We start from the raw sequence: 21,675 nt of genomic DNA on the forward strand, positions 1-21,675 counted from the left end.
TTTGTTTGTTTCTTTGTTTTTTGGAGAGGAAACTGGGAATGGAGAAATTTACATGTAAATAAATAAAAAACAAAACAAACAAACAAACAAAAAAAACCAAGTGCCTTTATCAAAATCCTTGTTAAGCATCACAGCTGCCCTTACCTCTAAGTGCTTTGAAGGCAGCATGGAGTGATTGTGCCCAAACTGACTGACTGTAGCAGAGGGGCAGGTGAGAGATGAAACAATTTCCAGGCTCCTCAGGGATGAGGGGGCTGCTGAAAGCACACATGGCCTTCCTGCTCCCTCCTGGGAGGAAGGTCAGGCTTATGCACTTGTACTTTAGCAGGAGAATGAGGAAGGAGCACTAGCCCCAGGACACCTGGTGCAGGAGTGTTATGTGGTGACTTTTCTGCAAGTGGCATCTTCCCATGTTCCACTGAAAACTTTTGGTGGATGCTAAAATAAAGTCTGCATTTGATGCTGTGCCCAGGAGGCACTTTGAATTTTCATCCAGACCCTCCTGGTGGCATAACTTTCCTTTAGTCAGTTGAAGTTTCAAAGAGTCAGCTGCAGGGGACTGGAGAGATGACTCAGAGGTTAAGAGCTGCTCTTCCATAGGTCCTGAGTTCTATTCCCAGCAAGCTTATGGCGACTCATAACCATCTGGCTTGCAGGCATATGTGCAGGCAGAACACTATATACATAATAAATAAACCTTTAAAAAAGAGCTTCTGAGTCTGTAAATTGAGTATTATTATTATTAGTATTATTAGTATTGTTGTTATTACATTCTGTCTCAGGTGAGGAATATAGTTTGGCATTAAATAAAAAAGCAAAAAATAGCCGGCGGTGGTGGCATATTCCTTTAATCCCAACACTTGGGAGGCAGAGGCAGGCAGATTTCTGAGTTCAAGGCCAGCCTGGTCTACCGATTGAGTTACAGGACAGCCATGGCTATACAGAGAAACCATGTCTCAAAAAAACAAAACAAAACAAAACAAAAAAAAAAAAGAAGAAAAAAGCAAAAATATATAACCAAATTAGAGTTGGTAATACATCCTAAGACCTTGATCCAGAAGTCTCTATTCACAACAAAATCATTATAGTACTTCATTTCTAGAACATTCCTAGCAGATGTTTGCCTGGAGGGAAATTCTTAGAATTTACTATTATGATTATCATTTAATTATTTTTGAGATTAGCTTTCATTGATTAGCCATGATCAGCCTTGAATTTGCTATGTAGCCCAGTTTGGCCTTGAACTTGGGGTGATTCTCCTGACTCTGTCTCCTGAGTTCTGGGGTTAGAGGCATCTACCACTACACTCATTCCCATATAAATGGTTTGAAAAGTGGAATGGTCTATATAAACAGAAATTGATTTTTAAAAATTAGGCAACACATATGTGCAACTGAATACCACTCCACACATACACAATATCTTCAGTAGCATAGCCTACTACAAAATTTTAATTGTTAGTATGTTCTTTTTTTGTATTGTTTAAAAAACAATTAGGAAGTCAATGGTAAGGAAACAGATTAATAAACACTATAGTTACCAAATCCAGCATGGACCCTGAAGCCAGGCCACTGTATTGGGGGAAGATTCAGGAATGATCCAGAAAAGTCTTCATGACCTTAGGTACAAACATGAATCTCTCTGGATGAAATATCCAGTGTACCTTCTATTTTAATAATGAAGCAGGCGCCAGGGTTGTGGCCTCTCACAGGGGTCTTCGTTTGCTACAGATAATTGGGTGGTTTCCGTTTTGTTTGGGGGAATAAATATTTGAAGGGGGAAACTATAGAAGGTTTTGCGGCTGTTATGATGTTATTGATACACAGGCTGACGTTGTTATGGCGGGCGCTAACAGGCTACATTATCTTTATGCCTCCAAGGTAACCTGAAGCAGCTGTCTATTGCCTTGGCACTACCTTACCTTGACGCGTCTGCCCTGCTGGGGACTGTAACCCGAGCCAAAGGCCTGCCTTACTGAGGCTGCTTTAGCTACTGACATCAAGGAAGGAAGGAAGAGCGTGAAATCCCCCAGAATGGATCCTTCCAAGCAGGGCTAGATGCTGAGCGACTCCCTGGGAGGATGGCTCTGCCATCTCCACTTCTACTTAGGGACAACAGTCACTAGTGTGTCCTCTTCAGGCACGGAAACGAATACTCGAAAGAAACCTCTGGAAGATTTCCTTTTCTCTTTTGAACTCTGCCATGTATCGCTGCAGGCCATGTCCATGTGGAAATCGAGGCTCACCAAAAGCCTGAAGCTCCCATCTCGAAGGATGCACTCTTTCCCATGCTCAGCTCTGCTGGCCTGTTTTGGGAACACCAGGGAAAATGCTACCTTTGATCAGTCCAGCTCGACGGATACTCACTCCGCCATCTATGTCCAGCCCATGGCCAAAGCAGGCAGACATCCAAGTCCAAAGGTAGAAGAAAAAGCTCCAGAGAAAAGGCGAGATTCTGGTATGCACTCGGAGCAAAATGGCACGGCCAATGGCAGTAACAGCAAACACACCGCTGTCCAGCCTGTAGAGACCCCTGAGGATTTGGCCAGGTCCCTGCATGACGACTGTGAGGCCGTCACTTTCCAGACGTCCATCCCTAGACCATCAATTATTGACATGCCAAAGGTGAGCGAGCTTTCCAACTGCTGTTACAGATGAGACTGTGTTAGGGAACGGTCTATCATTTTTATTTGGAAACTCTCTAGCAAACATCCTTGTTTAAATTCATTACTGTATAAGACTCAAGGAATTCTCTCTCGCTAGTGAGAGGAAGTATGGAAAGCCTTTTAAATTCTCAGCGTATATAGGGAGATATAGGGAGATATAGGGAGAGAAATGACAAAGAATCCAGGAGCTGTGATGATGTCAAACCAGACTTTAATGAACTAGTTATAATACCTCTGAACAAACAAAAGATAAGAAGATGTATGCATTTTATACACACACACACACATATGTGCGTACACAATATATATATGTATATAAATATACATATATATCACTTACATATACTTAAAAAACTGATCTATAACTTTTTATGTACTAAAATCCACATAACTATGGAATTTCAGAAATTGTCTTTAGTGGTTAAAATATATCATGTCTGGAAAATTGGGAATGATGGCAGAAGTTGGAAATGATAAGCAGCCCTATGTACAGAGCAGAAAATGGTATTCATAAAAGGGACGCTTCTCTAATTTTTAAGATTTAAAGACAGGAAGAGAAGGGATTTGAAAGCTGGCGTCTGCCCTCCTGGGGCTTGGTCTTGAGTTACTGTTTTCTTGCCTTTGTTTTGGTATTATTGGATTTTAGTTTCTGAATATTCTGATTTGTTTGAGATGTACACACCATTTTGTAGTCCTTGGCAAGCCCGATGAAGAGGGGCAGTTGAGAAAGAGTCTTCTAAAGGATATAATCCCCAAAATGTTATTTAAGCATTTTGTTGTTAGTGGTGTAATTTCTTGCCTAAGAACGGTTTTCAGTATTCATTAATACAGTGTTCTGATTTAAAGCTTTTTTCTCAGCTAGTTTATTAAATGGTAGGTGTTTTGGTTTTTTTGTTTGTTTGTTTGTTTTTTCTGTCTGATTTGCTTACTTGGGCTAAGGAGTCTTTGTAGCAATTAAAAACTACAACTTGCCTGATAGCAAAGACAGAGTTAAAGCATAATTTAAAAGATAGTTCTGTTTGGCAGTCTGTAGCAATGGTTCCCAGCTTTCCTAACGCTGTGCCCTCTTAGTGCAGTTCCTCACGGGGTGGTGATCCCCAAGCATAGCATTGTTTTCATCGCTACTTCATAACTAAAATTTTTCTACTGGTATGAATTGTAATGTAAATGTGTTTTCTGATGGTCTTAGATGACCCCTGTGAAAGGGTCATTTGACCTTGAAAAGAGATAGTGACCCACAGGTTAGAACCACTGGTCTATGGCACTCTATTAAGTGAATGAACTTAATATAGCACTATAGTAAGTTTTCTAGGGGCATAGCTCAGTGGTAGGGCACTTGCTTAGAACCTGGATTTCATCCCTAGAACTGCCAGGGAACGAAACACAAGTGATTAACTTTAACTTCATTGTTTGAATTCTGGTATTCTGAAATTGGGCAGAAGACTTCACCAAACCCTGTCTTAATAACATTAATTTTTTTTGTTAGTATCGGTAAGTCAACCACAAAACAAGCAATAAAACCCAATATACTTATTTAGTTTTCTGGCATATCCACATATAGATTGAGATATTTGTAATGGATCTGAGTACACATCACGGCCAAGTTCACGTAAGTTACATGGTCAAGAAATGATGCTCTATTCCCTTGGTAATCTAGACGCATACATCGTGTCAAGGCGGAGGGCAGCAAGCCAGCTCCAGCCTCTATTGCTGAGCTTAGCAGCAACGTGAAGGGCTTGGTCTGATTTCCTGCTTTAATGGTTCCTGTGACACAAGGGGACTGACATTTCACAAGAGCCAGTGAAGCACAATGGGAGTCCATTCTCTGCTTCTCCATGCGGGTCCTAGGAATCAACCTAGGGTCATCAGGGTTGGCAGCAAGAAGCAAGTGCCTTCACTTACCTAGCCATCTTGCCTGCTCACACCTTAGTAGTTAAAACATAAGGGAAGGACATTGTGATAAGGAGCCATGTGACCAAGACTACAGACCATTCATAGACATTGAATATGGCCTAGCAGCAGGTGTATCAGAGTGACTGAAAACAAGGCTGTAAGTTGGAGAAGAGAACAGAAAGGTTCTAAGGCCCAAGAGGAGCACCTGGGAGGCTACAGGGAGATGTTGAAAGACAGCTTCTACAGAGTGTGTACAGAGCTATGCCATGGACGGAGTTTCATTCTGGGGCGAACTAGAGTTGAGAAGGCTAAAGCTGAGAAGCCAGTATAGTACTTCGCTTAGGTTCTGGGGTCAGTCCTAAAAGGACCAGTAGGGGATGCAACAGGCAGAAGCAGATGCAGCTGCTGACCTTGGGAAGGCAAATGAAATTAGGGGATGGAGAGTGTGCAAAGAGAAGGCAAGCAGGCATCTATTGTGGTTCCAATGTCGAGCTCACCTGCACAGAGCACCTACCTTCTGCCAGCCTTTTACAACGCATTGCACAGAGGTTCCCAAGGCCACAGGGGAGGAAATGGGAGGCTTAGGGTTAGAGTCAAGTTATCTCCAACTTCCAAGGCCTCCTTTGGAAATAGAGGGTGCTTCTATTCCTGATATGTAATGCTTGAGGACTTAGAACTAGATAGCCCTATATGAGGTCACTTCCTTTTCAATTAAACAAGAGCTCCACATACGTGTATGTGGAGTGTATTTATACAAATGTACAGCACATATAAATGTAGTAGCTGGGCTAGATAGCCTTGGGTACAATCCCTAGCACCGTAATGTATATTTACAAATGCATACATATTTATAAATGCATATAAATGCATGATTATAATTGTTAGTTTTAAAAATTAATTTGTGTAACATTTTTTTTCTGCCACGGTGGCAGGTGTGTAACACTATGGAAAGAGATATTTTTCATTTTCTGTCAGAGACAATGCTTTGCTGATGGCTGTTGGGGAACCTCTGATTAAAAGTGCCAGCAGCTTCTTTGTGACCTGACATGTCTTCATGTGTGGATGAAGTGGATGGTGAATGAACTACCCTTCCTACAGCCCAGCCTGGTGGCTGAGCTACTTCCCCTTTAGGTGTATGGTCCTCTTTCTGGGAGATGCTTTGGTAGTGATCATAAATAATGCTTTCATTCTTTCCGAAGTTCAGCTTCAGAACTGAACTGAAATGAGGACAGCTACTCCTTGGGTGTCTTTCATTACCCTGGCAATCAGAGGGGAAGGAGGATCATTTCAATCTGAAACAGACCCTAGTCTGAGTGGAAAAGCTAAGAGTCATGAATGTATAAACTAAGTTGAAGCAAAAGGGTTTATTTGGGGTACAGAAAGGCTTACGCTTGTCTACTGAAAAAGTGATGTCAGGCCGGAGAGATGGTTGAGCAGTAAAGGCACTTGATGCCCAAGGCTGACAGCCTGAGTTTATCCCCTACATTATACACACAAGCACACACATAAATAACTTTTTTCAATGTAAAAAGTTATCTGACCACCGGACATGGTGGTACATCCTTAAATCCCAGCACTGGGGAGGCAGAGGCAGGTGGATCTCTGTGAGTTCCATGCCAGCCTGGTCTACAAAGTGGGTTCCAGGACAGCCAGTAAAGACGGTTACATAGAAAAACCTAAAACCCTGTCTCAAAACACAAAACCAAAACCAAAACAAACAAAAAAAAGTGATCTGAAAATTCTACGTGACTTCAACTCTTCTTCCTCCTCCTCCTCTCCTTCCCCCTCCTCTTCCTTCTTTTTTGAACTAGTGTCTCACTATGTAGCTTTGGCAGGCCTAGAACTCACTATGTAGACCAGAATGGCTTTGAACTCATGAGATCTCTCTGCCTCTACTTCTGCCTCCCAAGTGCTGGAATTAAAGGCATGCACCACCATGCTTGGTGTCAACATTTTTTGTATGCATCCCTTTCCTGTTTCATGCTTGAAATCAAGGTAAAAAGCTTACAATTGGAACACGTTGTATAGTTGGGAGGCATAATGTTCTGTTAGTGGTCTGTCTCACAGGTGAGGCTTCTCGTAATCAGGAGAACCATACAGATCACAGAGTGCAGAAATGCTTCTGTTTATTGCTTTAGCTGAAAGTTGCTGTAATGTCCCTCTATGGAACCGTAAATGAGTGGACGACCCCTACACTGTTTACATTCTAGTGGGAGAGACAGATGTAGAAGCTGGCAATATCAGCATAGCAGGAGAAGGCTTACATTCTAGATGCCTTCTAAACTCCGGCGGGGCCTTGAGAAGATTGGGAGGCAGGGCAGCTGGTAGCAGATTGGCAGACGTGTTTCCACTCCACATCACATCCTTCCCATCTGGCTTTATTCTGTGGCATCTTGGTGCGCACATAGAGTAAGAAAAGGAAGGCTACAAGTGGCTAAGGTTTTTAGAGTACTTTCCATGGTTGAGAGAGTCTATAGCAATGTTTTTATCCAGTTCCTCTCAGTGTGGGGGTGATCAGTCTGATACAGAAGAGAAAATTGTGGCTAGGTAAGTCATGACTTGGTATATTATAACTAAAAAAGTCAATTATGTGAAAGTGCAGGACAACAAGCCTGTTGTCCTGCAGAATGACCGCTGCATTTTGGAACAAGCTGGTTTTGCAGTCAGACATAGAACAGCAACCAAGCCATCCCTGCAGGCTCACAGTGGCCCAAGAAAAGATACAGAGACTTAGGCAGTCCTTGTTTATCAGGGAATGGACCCTGGCTTTGCTGCCTTTCAGACAAGCTATCTTCCTCTGTCCTCGTTATCAAAAACACAGACTTGATATAAGTTTTGAAGAGTCAAATATGTAAGTTAGAATGTCTGTCTCATCATAGACTCTGGGAATTAACTGTCAGAATTGGGCAGACCAAGCCCAATTCTTTCCATTCTTTCCATTAAAAAATTACAAGTAGGGACCAGGGAAATGCCTTAGTTAGTAAAGTGCTGGCTGCTTAAGCTTGAGGAGTTGAGTTTAATCCACATGGTGGTTCTCACAGGCACGGTGGTGCTCATAGGCACGGTGGTGCTCACAGGCACGGTGGTGCTCACAGGCACGGTGGTTCTCACAGGCACGGTGGTTCTCACAGGCACGGTGGTGCTCACAGGCACGGTGGTGCTCACAGGCACGGTGTTGCTCACAGGCACGGTGGTGCTCACAGGCACGGTGGTGCTCACAGGCACGGTGGTTCTCACAGGCACGGTGGTTCTCACAGGCACGGTGGTGCTCATAGGCATGGTGGTGCTCATAGGCACAGTGGTGCTCACAGGCACGGTGGTGCTCACAGTCATGGTGGTGCTCATAGGCATGGTGGTGCTCACAGGCACGGTGGTGCTCACAGTCACGGTGGTGCTCACAGTCATGGTGGTGCTCACAGGCACGGTGGTGCTCACAGGCACGGTGGTGCTCACAGGCACGGTGGTGCTCATAGGCATGGTGGTGCTCATAGGCATGGTGGTGCTCATAGGCATGGTGGTGCTCACAGCCATGAAGATGCTCACAGACATGAAGATGCTCACAGGCATGAAGATGCTCACAAGCATGTGGTGCTCACAGGCATGGTGGTGCTCACAGGCATGGTGGTGCTCATAGGCATGGTGGTGCTCACAGGCATGGTGGTGCTCACAGGCATGGTGGTGCTCACAGCCATGAAGATGCTCACAGCCATGAAGATGCTCACAGGCATGAAGATGCTCACAGGCATGTGGTGCTCACAGGCACGGTGGTGCTCACAGGCACGGTGGTGCTCACAGGCACGGTGGTGCTCATAGGCATGGTGGTGCTCACAGACATGAAGATGCTCACAGGCATGAAGATGCTCACAGGCATGTGGTGCTCACAGGCATGTGGTGCTCAGCTCACAGGCATGATGGTACTCATTTAGAATTCCAGTGATGGGGAGAGAGAGACAGGTGGGTCCCTAGGGTTAGTGTGGTCATCACATTCCAGGCTAGTGAGAGAGCCTGTCTCAAAAAGCAAAGTAGATGCCTTGGGATGATGCCTGAGGTTTACTTCTGGCTTTCACATGCATGTTCTTAGACATAGGTATGCTCTCAGACATACATACATGCTAGCATGCACATATACAACCACATGTTCAGAAACACACATACACATACAAGTAACGATCAGATTAGCATGTGAGCCTGTCAGCAGAGTATTTTCTTTTTGCTAATTGAAGTAGGGGAGCTCAGCCCACTTCTTCTGGTGTGGGTAGTGCTGTTCCTGAGCAGTGAGCCTGGGCTGTATAAAAGGTAGCTGAATGTGAGCCAGGAAACAAGCCAGCAAGTGGTGTCTTCCTCGGTTGGTCTCTGCTTCACTTCCTGCCTCCAGGGCTCTGCCTTGAGTTCTTGCCCTGAATTTCCTCAGTGATGGACTGCTACATGGAACTGTAAAGTGAAATATACCCTTTCTTCCCCTGGTTGCTTTTTGTTAGAGTCCCTTATCTCAGTAACAAAACCTAACAAAGGCAGTACCACTGGGAGAAACTCTGTCAGGATACATATTAGTATTTTGTGCAAACTAATTTCCCTGCATTCTTTTTAGAATGAGATCTGCATCTTTTTCTAAAGGGTCTGAAGAACCTTAAGCTAGTTGTAAAAGAGAGTGCCCTGTTGGGGATGCTTCTTGCTGAACATATGATTTGATGTGATCTTTAATAAATTTTCAGGTTGACACACTGGTCATTGGCTTCATGACAGCATTCTAAATATATGTATATGCCATGTGTGGTCTCCAACCCCCCTTTGCTTGGAAGCGACTTGGTTTCCGTATGCAGCCCCTACAGGCTGGAAGCTGGGGCTGGACACCTGCTGTGTGGAACACTGACTGCTGCTCCTTAGATCAAAGACTGAGCAGGTCTCATGTTTATGTTAAAAGTTTGCCGGATCTTCCTTTCAGGGTCCTCCTCTGGTCTGGTGTTAATGGATTTTCTCGAGTTTATGTTAAATGGGCAGGTTTCGATTTCCTCTGGGTCTGGTTCCTTAGTGTAACTATAAATACTGAGTGAATTACAGTAAAGCTCTCTCATCATCACATCTCATCACATCTACCTGGCGTCCGTGTCCTTCCTTGCTAACCGTTTGCCTTCCCAGGTACTCAATTATCTCCAGTCCAAGAAGCACCCACCGGAGCTAACAGCCATGGTGACTTCTTCTTATCCACCTTTCTTCCCCAGCTCACCTATGTCAGTCCTGCTGGGTCCTTTCTATCTTCTAAACCATGCCCTCTTCTGCTTGCATGTCACATGTACTTCATCTGCTTGTATGTCACATGTACCTCGTCTGCTTGTATGTCACATGTACCTCATCTGCTTGCATGTCACATGTACTTTACTGCTATGTCACATGTATTTCATCTGCTTGTATGTTACCTGTACTTTGTCACTCCATTTCTTTTCTTTTCTTTTCTTTTCTTTTCTTTTCTTTTTCTTTGTTTCTTTGTTTCTTCCTTCCTTCCTTCCTTCCTTCCTTCCTTCCTTCCTTCCTTTCTTTTTTTCTTTCTTTCTTTCTTTCTTTCTTTCTTTCTTTCTTTCTTTCTTTCTTTCTTTCTTTCTTTCTTTTTTTTGAGATAGGGTTTCTCTGTGTAGCACTGGCTGTCCTGGAACTCACTCTGTAGACCAGGCTTGCCTTGAACTCAGAAATCCACCTGTCTTCGTCTCCCAAGTGCTGTGATTAAAAGCATGCACCACCACTGCCTGGCTTCATTGCTCCATTTCTATTTCTCTCCTCCCCTTCTCCTTATTCACTTAAATAAATGTTTTATTAATTATTTCAGAATTTCTTACAATGTATTTTGATCATATTTGTCCCTAAGTCTTCTCCAAATTCCAACTGAGATCTATCCTCATTTCTTCTGGACTTCATGTCTTTCATAAAAATTTAATAACTCCAATTTGCATTGTTCATGTATGTTGTTCATGAATGTGGGCCAGAGCATGTGGCACCTCCCATGAGCCACTCCCTTTCTTTTCTCCACACCATGAGTTGTCCACAGCTCCTCAGGTGGAGGTGAGGCTTAGGAACCCCTTCTCGTTCCATACAAGAATGCTGATTGGCTTGATCTTGCCCAGGACACGGACAGGCAACCACATGTGCTGTGAGCTTGTGAGTATAGTGGTCCTTCCTGCTTTTTCTTCTCTCCTCTTTCCTTAAAGGCCTCTATCTTTCCTCCCACATCCCTCTTTCTACTTTCATATCACATACACACACATACATGCCCACATATTCACATACATGCATATAAGGCATACATTCTTAAAACTAGAATCTGCATGTGAGGGAAAACATATAGTATTTGTCTTTGTGAATCTTACTTATTTTGCTTAATACAATGATCTCCAGTTCCGTCCGCATCACTGCAAATATAATTTTGTCCCTTTTCATGACTGATAAAATTCCAGTGTGAGTATGTATACTATGCTTTTTATCTGCTCATCTGCTGATGGACATTTCAGCTAGTTCCTTTTACTAGCGATCATGAATACTGCGCAGTGCAGCAATAAACACAGACACGCAAATGTCTGTGTGCTATGTTGACTTAGTGCCTTTTAGACAGCATATCCAGAAATATTACAGCTGGACCATGCAGTAGTCTTGTTTTTAGTTCTCTGAGGAACCTGCACAGTAGTTTCATAGCAGCTGCATATGCTTACATTCCCATCAACAGTGTATAAAACATCCTCTTTCATCTACATCCTTGCCTGCGTTACCATTTGTTTTCAGCATAGCCATCTGAACTTGGGTGAGATGGAGGCTCAAAGCAACTTCAGTGTGCATGGTTAAGGTTGTTGAGTACTTTTTCAAGCACTTATTCTTCATTTGTATTTCTTCTTTAGAAAACTGTCTCTTCAACTCATTGGCCAATTTATTTATTGGATGACTTGGGTTTGGAGTTTAATTCATATGATTGTTTACATATTCTGGGCATGAACCCTTTTGACATATTTTTTTTTAATTGAAAGCAAATTAGAAACTCACATAATCACTGTAAGTTTTCTAGTTTCATCTTATGTACCAAGCAAAACAACCATCTTTTACTTCCTCAGACACAAGTAGACGTTTGAACAAGGTAGAGCAGGTCCCATTCCATTCCATTTAAGCACTGGTAATTTTTCATGCCAGACTTCTGCTAAACCGAGCATAGCATGGGCTTGTTCATGATATACCTATACACTCAGTCAGGAATTTTCTAAGTCAGATATTCAATTACATGCCAACTGGAAAAAAAAGAGAAACAGCTTCTTGGCTCCTCTGAGGATGAAGTAAAATGAATGGTCCTCATAAAACCATGAAATTTACACTGTACAGCTTTGGCTCTTGGAAATCTTCCATAGAAGACTCCAGAGGACAGCAAATATGACAGCAGAACTCTCAGACCCTGTAGAGCTAAAGGGAATGTACATTCCTAACCAGGAAAGAAGACACAAGTGTATGATTTAACAAAAGCCGAAAGCATTGCTTTCAAGCAAGGTTACCGCTTCTTAACAATTCAGTTTAAAATGATGCCCATTTTAGCCAAGATTGGCATGTCAAAGGGAGAGAGGTATAGAGGAAGAAATAGTCCCATGTTTGAGTAGTACCTATTTCCAGTTATACAGTGAGAATTTAATGTCTCTTTGTGACTCATTTGTATTCTTTCTTCATTATTTTTTTAAAGGCAGGATCTTGTGTAGCCCCATCCTGGTCTTGAACTCCTAACTTGGCCAAGGATGACCTTGAACTCCTGATTCTCCTTTTTGCACCTCTATGGTACTAGGATCTCAGCTCTGTGCTTCCAGACCAGGTTTATGAGCCACTGAGCACTGGACATAGGCATTCATGCACACAGGGCAAGTACTCTGCAACTGAGCCATGTCTTTGAGGTCCCCTAACCCCAACTTTTACAGAGTAAATTTAAGTTTCATAGACAATACTCTTGACCATCTAACCAAAGAACTACAAAGGGCTTTGTAATCAATAAGACCCCCACCCAAGAATATCTGCATCTATTTAGTTGGAATTCCCGTTTTCTTCATACTAGAACCTGGTTTCATGTTTCAGCCAAGACCCTTTTTGTTCCACCATTACACTTGCTGAATATGCTGGAAACTTGAACACATCTTATGCTCTGGGAGCCACAGGGGGCAGCTGAATGAAAGTGCTGTATCCATCATGGGAAACTGGAGAGGATTGTTTTCCAGCTAAGGACTCTGTTAACCTGATCTGAACTGTTGTTCATTTTTCCACTAGTTGCTCTTCCTTTCCAAAGAAAATATAACTCGGTGACTTAACGCTTTTTCCAATGTGCTCTCGACGCAGTTGGTTTTGTAAGTCTGCACCAGGGGAACTGAGAGGTTGGAAAGTGGAGGCAGTTAGAGGTAGGGAAGCCTCCACTAGAGCCACTGAGCCTGAGACAGGAGGTATGGACAGTTTCATACTGGAAATCCAGTATGTGTCTACCATGCTTAGTTAAATGGAAAATGACAGTTCAGTTGGAACCTAAGCCACAGGTGTGATTTGACTGTCTGTCGTAAGGAGAACAACAGATGCTGTCTGCCTGGGGGGGGGGGACGTCAGGCCATGTAACTTAAAATTTCTAATCTTGGGCTAAGAATATAGGACAGTTGGTAAAGTGATCACCTCCCAAGCATGAGGACTTGAGTTCAACCCCCAAGACCTACTTAAAAATGCTGAGTCTAGCCATGCAATTAGAAAACCAGGGTTGGGGAGGTGGAAACAGGAGGATCCCTGTGGCTTTGCTGGGCTCCAGGTATAACGAGAGACTCCTATTCAAAGATGGTAGGCTCTGTTCCTAAGGATGAGCACATATACTATATGTATATAAGTACACAAATGAATGGATACATAGGGAAACACATCAAATCCTCAAAAAAAGGTAGGAATCTGGGTCTCCTTTAACCTACTGCCAATCAAGAGTCATACACTCTATCAATGTGAAGAGGCACTATGACCAAGGCAACTTGTAAAAGAAAGCCCCCTTTGACTGGGGGCTTGCTTACAATTTCAGAGGGCAAGCCCATGATCACCATGGTGGGAAGCACAGCATTAGGCAGGAATGATGCTAGAACAGTAGTTGATAGCTAACTCTGATCCACAGCCACAAGGGAGAGACAGAGCTAACTGGAAGTGACATAGGGCTTTTGAAACCTCAAAGCTGGCTCTCAACAACACACCTCCTTCAGTAAGGCCATGCACTAACTGTGGACCAAACATTCAAACATATGAGCCTATGGGGACCTTCTTATTTCAACCACCACAAACTACAATTTGCAAGTAACAAACTGACTTTACAAGGAGGGTCTATTTTGACATAAAACAATGAATATATTTATGAATATGATTTACTTAAGTTTCATATGAATGCACATGGAATATGTATTTGTATGTGTGTGCTCATATGTGTCATTGCATATGTATGCATGAACATTTGGAGGCCCTAGCTTCATATCAGTAATCTTTCCTATTGCTCCGTACCTTATTCCTTGAGACCAGGTCTATTAGTCAAACCCAGAACTCAGCAACATAGGCTGGTCCAGCTAGCCAATGACAAGTCTATTAATCAAATCCAGACTTACTCACACAGGCTGGTCCAGCTAGCCAGTTTGTTTTGTGGGTCCCCTATTTTGTGGGATTCTCTTTTTTGAGTGTTATAAGTGGGCTATCATGTTCACCTAACATTTTCATGGGATCTGGGGATGCAAATCCCAGTCTTATGGCTCTGGAGATCAAACTCATACCTCAAAACATGCTAGACAAATATTCTATCCCCTAGTCATACCTCCAGCACCTTAATAATATATATTTTTAAATGTATTTTTTATCTTATGTGCATATATTAATCTTTTGCTTGCAGGTATGCCTGTGCACTATGTATACACATTGCTTTCAGAGGCCAGAAGAGAGCATTTGATTTCCAGGAAATGGAGTTATAGATAGTTGTGAGCTGCCATGTTGGTGCTAGAAATCAAACTCAGGTCCTCTGGAAAAGCAGCTAATGCTCTCAACTGCTCTGCTATCTCTCTAGAGCTTTTACAATATTTTTGAATATATGAAAAGATGAATCCGCCAATAAATCAAAATCAATCTATGACATAGACCTCATTTTTATATATTCTTACCATTTAGCCTTTGCTCGGTACTGCCAATGTCTTTGTGATCTATTCCTTTTTCTAGAAATTCATGGAAATAATTTAAGATTGTGTAGAAGGGGTAGAAGTCAAGATAACTTTTCTCTGGAAGAATAAACTGCATCTCCACTAGGTTTAAGATGAAAGACTAAGAAAATTTCTTTCTCAAGTGAACTCAGCCAGAGGAAAATGTGCTTTTCAACTCTCGAGTCAATTTGTCTATTTCATTGCAATTTGTTACCTGATATAAACTAAACTTTCTATGCTTTGGTTTTTCTGTATGAGTATAGTAGCTTTTATGTTTCAGAAAGAACAACTACTTGCATAGGACTTTAAACATTTTAGGAAAAACACACAACAGAAACAGAGGGAGACAGGGGCCATGTTTTCCTCATGATTTTAATAGCAGGTCAAGATACTGATCACATTAGCAAGACTCTGGGCTATTCGAGGGACATGGGGTCAATGCCAGGAATGCTTTGACCATTTTCTCTCATAACTCTGGACTTTCAACATTTTGGATTCCCCCCGCCCCCCGATTTGAAGAGAACTTGATGTCCATAAGATGTTTTTGGCTAATCTAATTGAAGTATGAAATATATAATCTTATACTTACACACACTAGTTTCTAAAATTGAAGTCTAGTCAGTCAAGGGCTTTTGTTAAGCTAAGCAGTATTGGCAGTCAGCATTCAGAACCCACAATCCTGCACTATTTATTCAGCCCACCAAGGCTCATTCAGTGTATACCGAGGCGCATGATGTTTGCATCTGCCCTGAACGGGTACAGAGGTTTGTCCTTGTTGGTATCCCCTAAAGAGTAAATAAAGCAACTATTTATATAGTTTTCCTTTCCTTTTATTTCCATTATCCTTCTGTTGCGTTCTTTTTCTCTATTCCTTTGTTTATTTTACTCTTTCCATCTTCTTTCCCTTTCCTTTCTTTGTTTGTATTCTCCTCCTTTGCCCTTTCTATCTCCTCTTCCCCAAATTTGTCTCATCTTTCTTTTTGAGACAGAGTCTGGCTGTGTAATCCAGGCTGGCTTCAAACCTGGTATCCTCCTCTTTCAACTTCCAAAGTGCTCAGATTACAGGAATGTGCCAACATACTAGACTTTCATAGATCTACACTGTGTTCAGTAATAAGTAACCAAATAAGACCCAAAATCATCTTTATGGACGGGTTGAGTAGGTTATGTGCACATATTATGCCCATTAAATAAAGCACTTAAACATCTTTGGGTTTTGGTGTCTATGGATCAGCTTTGAATTTGTTCCCTGTGGATATAGAAGGATGTCTGTAATAAGGAAAGAGTGGTTTGACTCCGCAAAAACAAATAATTTCAAACAAAACTATCAATATGTCATGTCTTTTGTGCTTTCAGTAATTGGTGACAAGTCTAACTTTGAAGTTTTAAAGTTTTGTCCGTTCCCTGTGTCCTTAGATTGTTGCTAGGCACTAGGACACTCACTCTGAAGAACCAACATGGTTTTACCTTTGAGTTGTTGCCACTAGGCCAGGAATCAGGCAAAGAGCAGCCACAGGAAAGCAGGATGCAGTCAGGTGGCACTTATCCCTGCACGTGGGGCAAGAGGCATTTATATGGTTGTAAGCATTTACTCCTTCCCACCCAGTGAATTTTCCATGAATTTCAGTTTGATTATACATCAGAGTCTTATCACAGCCTCACATTTCTTTCTCTTGCCTCTTCCCCGCCCCCCAACTTCTTGTTTTGGTTAGTATCAAAAGTCCGTTTTCTTGAAATATTCACAACCCAGTAGCTATAACCAATGCTCCAATCTAAAGAGACTTTCTGCCCTAATCAATATTCAATTGCTACAAATTACCACCTAAGGCTGAGTAGTTTATTTTAAATTGCATTTATTTCTTGTAGTTCTACAGACAGGAAAGCTTAGGGTCAAGGGAACACATAGGTGACACCCTGCTCACTCACAGGGACTTCACGTGGAGTTCTGAGGTGTGGTTGTGTATCACACGGCAAACAGAACACACACAAATGCCAAATTCGTTTTTATAACTGTCTCATTTTGAAAATAACCCACGAATATATCCATCTAGGTGGATGGATAGCAGAGCCCAGATGAATTAACAACTTCTCAAAGGCCTTACCTGGTTTCATTTCATTCTCTTTTCGTTGTGCATGTGTGGTCTGAATGCATGTGTGTGTGTGTATGTTCACACATGTATGGTTATAAGTATGTCACATGCAGTATCCTCATCAAATGTGCTCTACCTTACATGTTCACACAGGGTTTCTCACATGAATCCATACTACTGATTCAGCTAGTCTAGCTAACCGCCTTGCTCTAGTGATTCCCTGTATTTAATTCCCAAGTGTCTGTGATCACAGATAAGCTACCACATCCATCTGTCATTTATGTGGCTGCTGCAGATGGAAATTCTAGTTCTCATGCTTGTGAAGCAAACACTTTACTCATTGAACTATTTCCCTGGGCCCTGACCCCATCTCTTAATACCTCAACTTCAACATGACTTTTGGTGGCAGAAGTCAAATCATAGAAGATCCTTTTGTTTTTCCGTTCCGCATGTCTGGATAGATCTGCTTGTCATGTACCTTTATAAGTCCCAGGCAAACTCCCTATTGCAAGTTTTAAAAGTTATCTGTTGAATGACCCACTAAGGGAGCTTTGAACTTGGCTTATTTTCAAGAACACACGAGTGTTGGGTGGTGGTGAAGCACGCCTTTAGTCCCAGCACTTGGGAGGCAGAGACAAGTGGATTTCTGAGTTTGAGGCCAGCCTGGTCTACAGAGTGAGTTCCAGGACAGCCAGGGCTACACAGAGAAACCCCGTCTTGAAAAACCAAAAACCAAAAATAAATAAATAAATAAATAAAAAAACAAAAATCAAAAAAACAAACAACAACAACAAAAAAAGAACACACAATTGGGGAATCTCTTGCCTTTTCTCTTCATTGTCTTAGTAGTACTGACACCCACTGTTGGGATTCTCATGGATTATAGGGATATGTACATGGAGTCATCCCTACACAGTTAAGGATGGTGTTTTCCCAGTAAAAATTGGCATTACTTGGGTAGGACTCAATTCAGAAAATTTTCTACCCAATCACTCTTTTTTTCTTTTATAAAGATTTATTTTATTTATTTTATGTGTATGACTACACTGTAGCTGATGGCCGTGAGCTGCTGGGAATTGAACTCAGGACCTCTGCCAGCCCCACTCACTCCAGCGTAATTCATTGTAGCTGTCTTCAGATGCACCCAGAAGAGGGCATCAGATCTTATTACAGATGGTTGTGAGCCACCATGTGGTTGCTGGGATCCGAACTCAGGACCTTCGGCAGAGCAGTCAGTGCTCTTACCTGCTGAGCCATCTTGCCAGCCCCCAATCATTCTTTTATCCAACAAATACTTAGCATATTCAACATGTTCTCTTGAGTGGCCACATATTCTCTCTCTCTCTTTCCCTCCCTCCCTCCCTCCCTCCCTCCCTCCCTCCCTCTCTCTCTCTCTCTCTTTCTCTTTCTCTCTCTTTCTCTCTCTCTCTGTATATCATAGAGAAAGGGAGGTAGAGGTGTTTTAAAGGTTTGACTCATATACTCATTGGCACTAACAAGGTCAAAATCTACCGTGCAGCTCCGCCCCCTACCGTGCAGCTCCGCCCCCTACCGTGCAGCTCTGCCCCCTACCGTAACTACCTAGCCCCTGATGCCTGGACACAGAGTGTTTTCTTCTTCTTTCAGAACCTCACTGACTGCTCTGAAGGCCTATAATTGATCAGATGATATCCACTTACTTTATTGACTGCAGTCTTTCTTCAAGCCAATTGATGGTAGAATTTACCTTCCTTACAAATGACCTCCCTAGCAATCCAGGATTACTGTTTGATTAAATACCTTGGTAGTATAGCCTGGTATAGAATAACCTGGAGTGCCCAGGTTGACATTCAAGGCTATTCCAAAGCACTTGATAAAGGAAAAAGAGTCTTGGGTTTGTATCCAGAAATCCTGGGCTCTAGTCTCAAATTGCTAAATGGTTCTCAAGACCATTTCTTGAACATTCAGAGGCCAGTTTTACCTTTTCTGAAAATTATTGGGGGGAGAGACGACAGACAGGAAGTTTCCAAGGTAGTAACATCCCATTTGGCTCTATAGTTCTGAATCTTTTAAGTTAGTTAAGTCTCCTGAATAATTTTCCTCCCACCTTAAAAAAAAAAAAGAGTGTAGATGTGGTGCTAGGATATTGTAACTCAGTGAAGTAGTGTTCACTGGAGAGAAGCAGATGAAAAATGAGCTTTTAAGATGGTTCCCAGTAGCAGCCATCTTGAGGGAACTGATGGGAGGGGCTGAAGCGGAGGACAATGCTGTAGCTCTGTTGTCATAGAGCAACAGAGATCTTCCTGCTTGGAGGATCTGCCGGTCACATCTGATTCTGCTGAGACCCAACCCAGAGCTGCTACCACCACGACAGCCAGTTCCTTCTCAAGTTCTCTCAACCATCTAAGCTTAGCTTAGAGATAAGTTGGTGATACACACAACTTTGAGAAGGTCAAGCTACAAAGTCTATACATTTGTTGACTTGGTTCAGATGGCTGGTTTCTTTTGAAATATGTGTTTCCCTTCCCTTGGCAGTGAAAATGTTGTCAGCTATATTAAACTGTCACTAAACTGGCTCTGAATTCATGCCTGGCCTCCGAGAGCAGGAGTTGTCTCAAATCTGTAGCTAGGGATCACATCCAAGCCCTTATGTTAAGAAACACTTTTCATGCTCCCCAGGCTTGGGTATTATAATAACTGAATAACTTTAAGAGAGGATAACTAGTGAATTGTTCCAGATATGATGGGTTATAAGAAAAACAAAGTATACATATGGTTATTACAGACACATAGCAGTTGTGGTGTCTGGCAAAACTCACTTGTATCTCAGATGCTCCAATTCAGATGGAATGTGATTATTATGTGATTGTTATTCAATTATAAAAAATTAAATTATACAACTCCTGCTTGTTTGTTAAAAAGCCCAGTGCTGAGGCTCAGTTTTATGGTGTCTTCTCCCAGTGGCCCCAAGACAGCGTCCAGGGCTCTTTCTGTTTTGTCACAGGTTCAATTGCTTTTAGAGGCTGGCTTCCTTCAACATGTGTGTGCATGAAGAGCCCACTCTACGCATATGTGCATGTGTATGTTCATACATTCATGTGTGTACATGTTGATGTGTCTATGTGTATAAATTGACATCTATTATTTATTGCCTTTTTACAAACTTTATGATAATGTCATACCCATCTATTGAATTAGATACTTTACAGGGTCAGCTTTGTACTTCCAGGGTAATATTGTGTTATATAATATTTGATTTACATGGCTAAGTTTTCTCTCGTATGTGAATGAGAGAATTTATATATACATATTATATATAAGTGTGTATATGTGTGTGTTTTTATGTGTGTGTGTGTGTGTGTGTGTGTGTGTGTGTGTGTGTATGTGTGTGTGGGGGGGGGGGAGTGAAAAGAAAATGTAATAGAATATATATGTCCTGAAAACAGAAAGAGAGCTACTTAGAGGAAAGGGACCAGCAACAGTGGTGGTAACTGTCACGATGAGGTGAAGGACATAAAGAAGGGACAAATAAGAGCAAAGTATAGCATGCATGTATGGAACTGTCACAATTAAATCCATTTGTTTCTATGCTAATAAAATTTAACTTTTTTTTTTTTTTTTTTTTTTTTTTTTTTTTTTTGGTTTTTCGAGACAGGGTTTCTCTGTATAGCTTTGGCTGTCCTGGAACTTGCTCTGTAGACCAGGTTGGCCTTGAACTCAGAACTCAGAAATCTGCCTGCCTCTGCCTCCCAGGTGCTGTGATTAAAGGTGTGTGCCACCACTGCCTAACAAATTTAACTTAATGCAAGAGTATGGCTGGGAAGATGGCTCAGTGGATAAAAGAGCTTGTTGCAAAACTATGAGGACCTGAGTTCAAATCCCCAGCACCCACATGAAAGCCAGGCATGGTAGTTTGTGTGTCTGTAGCTCCAGGGCTAGGAGAAGAGGTTGGAGAGAACCTGATCCAGCAAAACCCCTCCGGTCTGAGTGGGATGGTGAGTGTCGCAGCTTGCATCTCCAGCTATTTGGAGAATAACCACCCCGAGCCAGGAGTCTGTCAAAGCAGGAACTCATTTTATTGTATTGATCTTTTCTTTATAAAGGGCTGAGAGAGGAGGTGAGGTTTTTACTGAGGTGAGATGACATAGAGGGAGGGGAAAGTTAACGAAGGGTATGGGGTAACTGACCGAGCCAACAAAGTTACTCTATGTCAGCTGTAGCTAGGCAAAGGCAGGCTTAAGCAAGTCCTGCTGAGTCACTCCAGTATGGAAGTGACTGACACAGTTTACAAAACTCGAGCCAGGCTCGAGTTTGTCCTCAAGGCCCAAACTAGGGCCAAATAGGGCCCAACAACAGGTGAGTTCCTGGAGCTCAATAACCCAATATTCTAGTATGTGAGCTATATGCTCAGTGAGAGACATTGTCTGAGAAGACAAGGTAGAGAGCAATTGAGGAAGACCCCTGACATCAACCTCTGACCTCCATGCATGCCAACATGTGAGAGCACACCTGTGTACACATATACACACATGTGTTCACAACATATACGTGCAAGACATTACCAAACACATTGACTAGATCATACATGGTAACATAGCTCACAGCACAAATTGTTATCTTATACAAAGGTAAGTGATGTGTGTATCTTATACAAAAATTCCTCTTATTTACAGGTAATAGTTGCTAAAAATGGTATGGTTCTATTTGTTCAAAGCTTAGAGAAGTATTGACACTTTGGTCTGTACTTGGTTTTGGTTATTTTGTTTTATTTTACTTAGGAAGGGTCTTTTTTAAAAAAAAAACTTTTATTGCATTATGATGAGAAAAGTTACATGATTTCAATTTATCTGAA

At 42.1% G+C, this 21,675-nt stretch overlaps 1 protein-coding gene across 1 annotated transcript in view; it reads left to right on the forward strand.

The window, feature by feature from the left end:
* Positions 1–21,675, forward strand: part of Fam107b (family with sequence similarity 107 member B) — a 111,649-nt gene that overhangs the window by 18,371 nt on the left and 71,603 nt on the right. Inside the window, exon 3 of the mRNA XM_031359476.1 lies at positions 1,881–2,624. Within this exon, the coding sequence (XP_031215336.1) occupies positions 2,058–2,624 (567 nt within the window). The 5' untranslated portion in view covers positions 1,881–2,057. The remainder of the gene's footprint in view (positions 1–1,880; positions 2,625–21,675) is intronic.

Source organism: Mastomys coucha, unplaced genomic scaffold, assembly GCF_008632895.1.
Source record: "Mastomys coucha isolate ucsf_1 unplaced genomic scaffold, UCSF_Mcou_1 pScaffold7, whole genome shotgun sequence".
NCBI classification, from domain to species: Eukaryota; Metazoa; Chordata; class Mammalia; order Rodentia; family Muridae; genus Mastomys; species Mastomys coucha.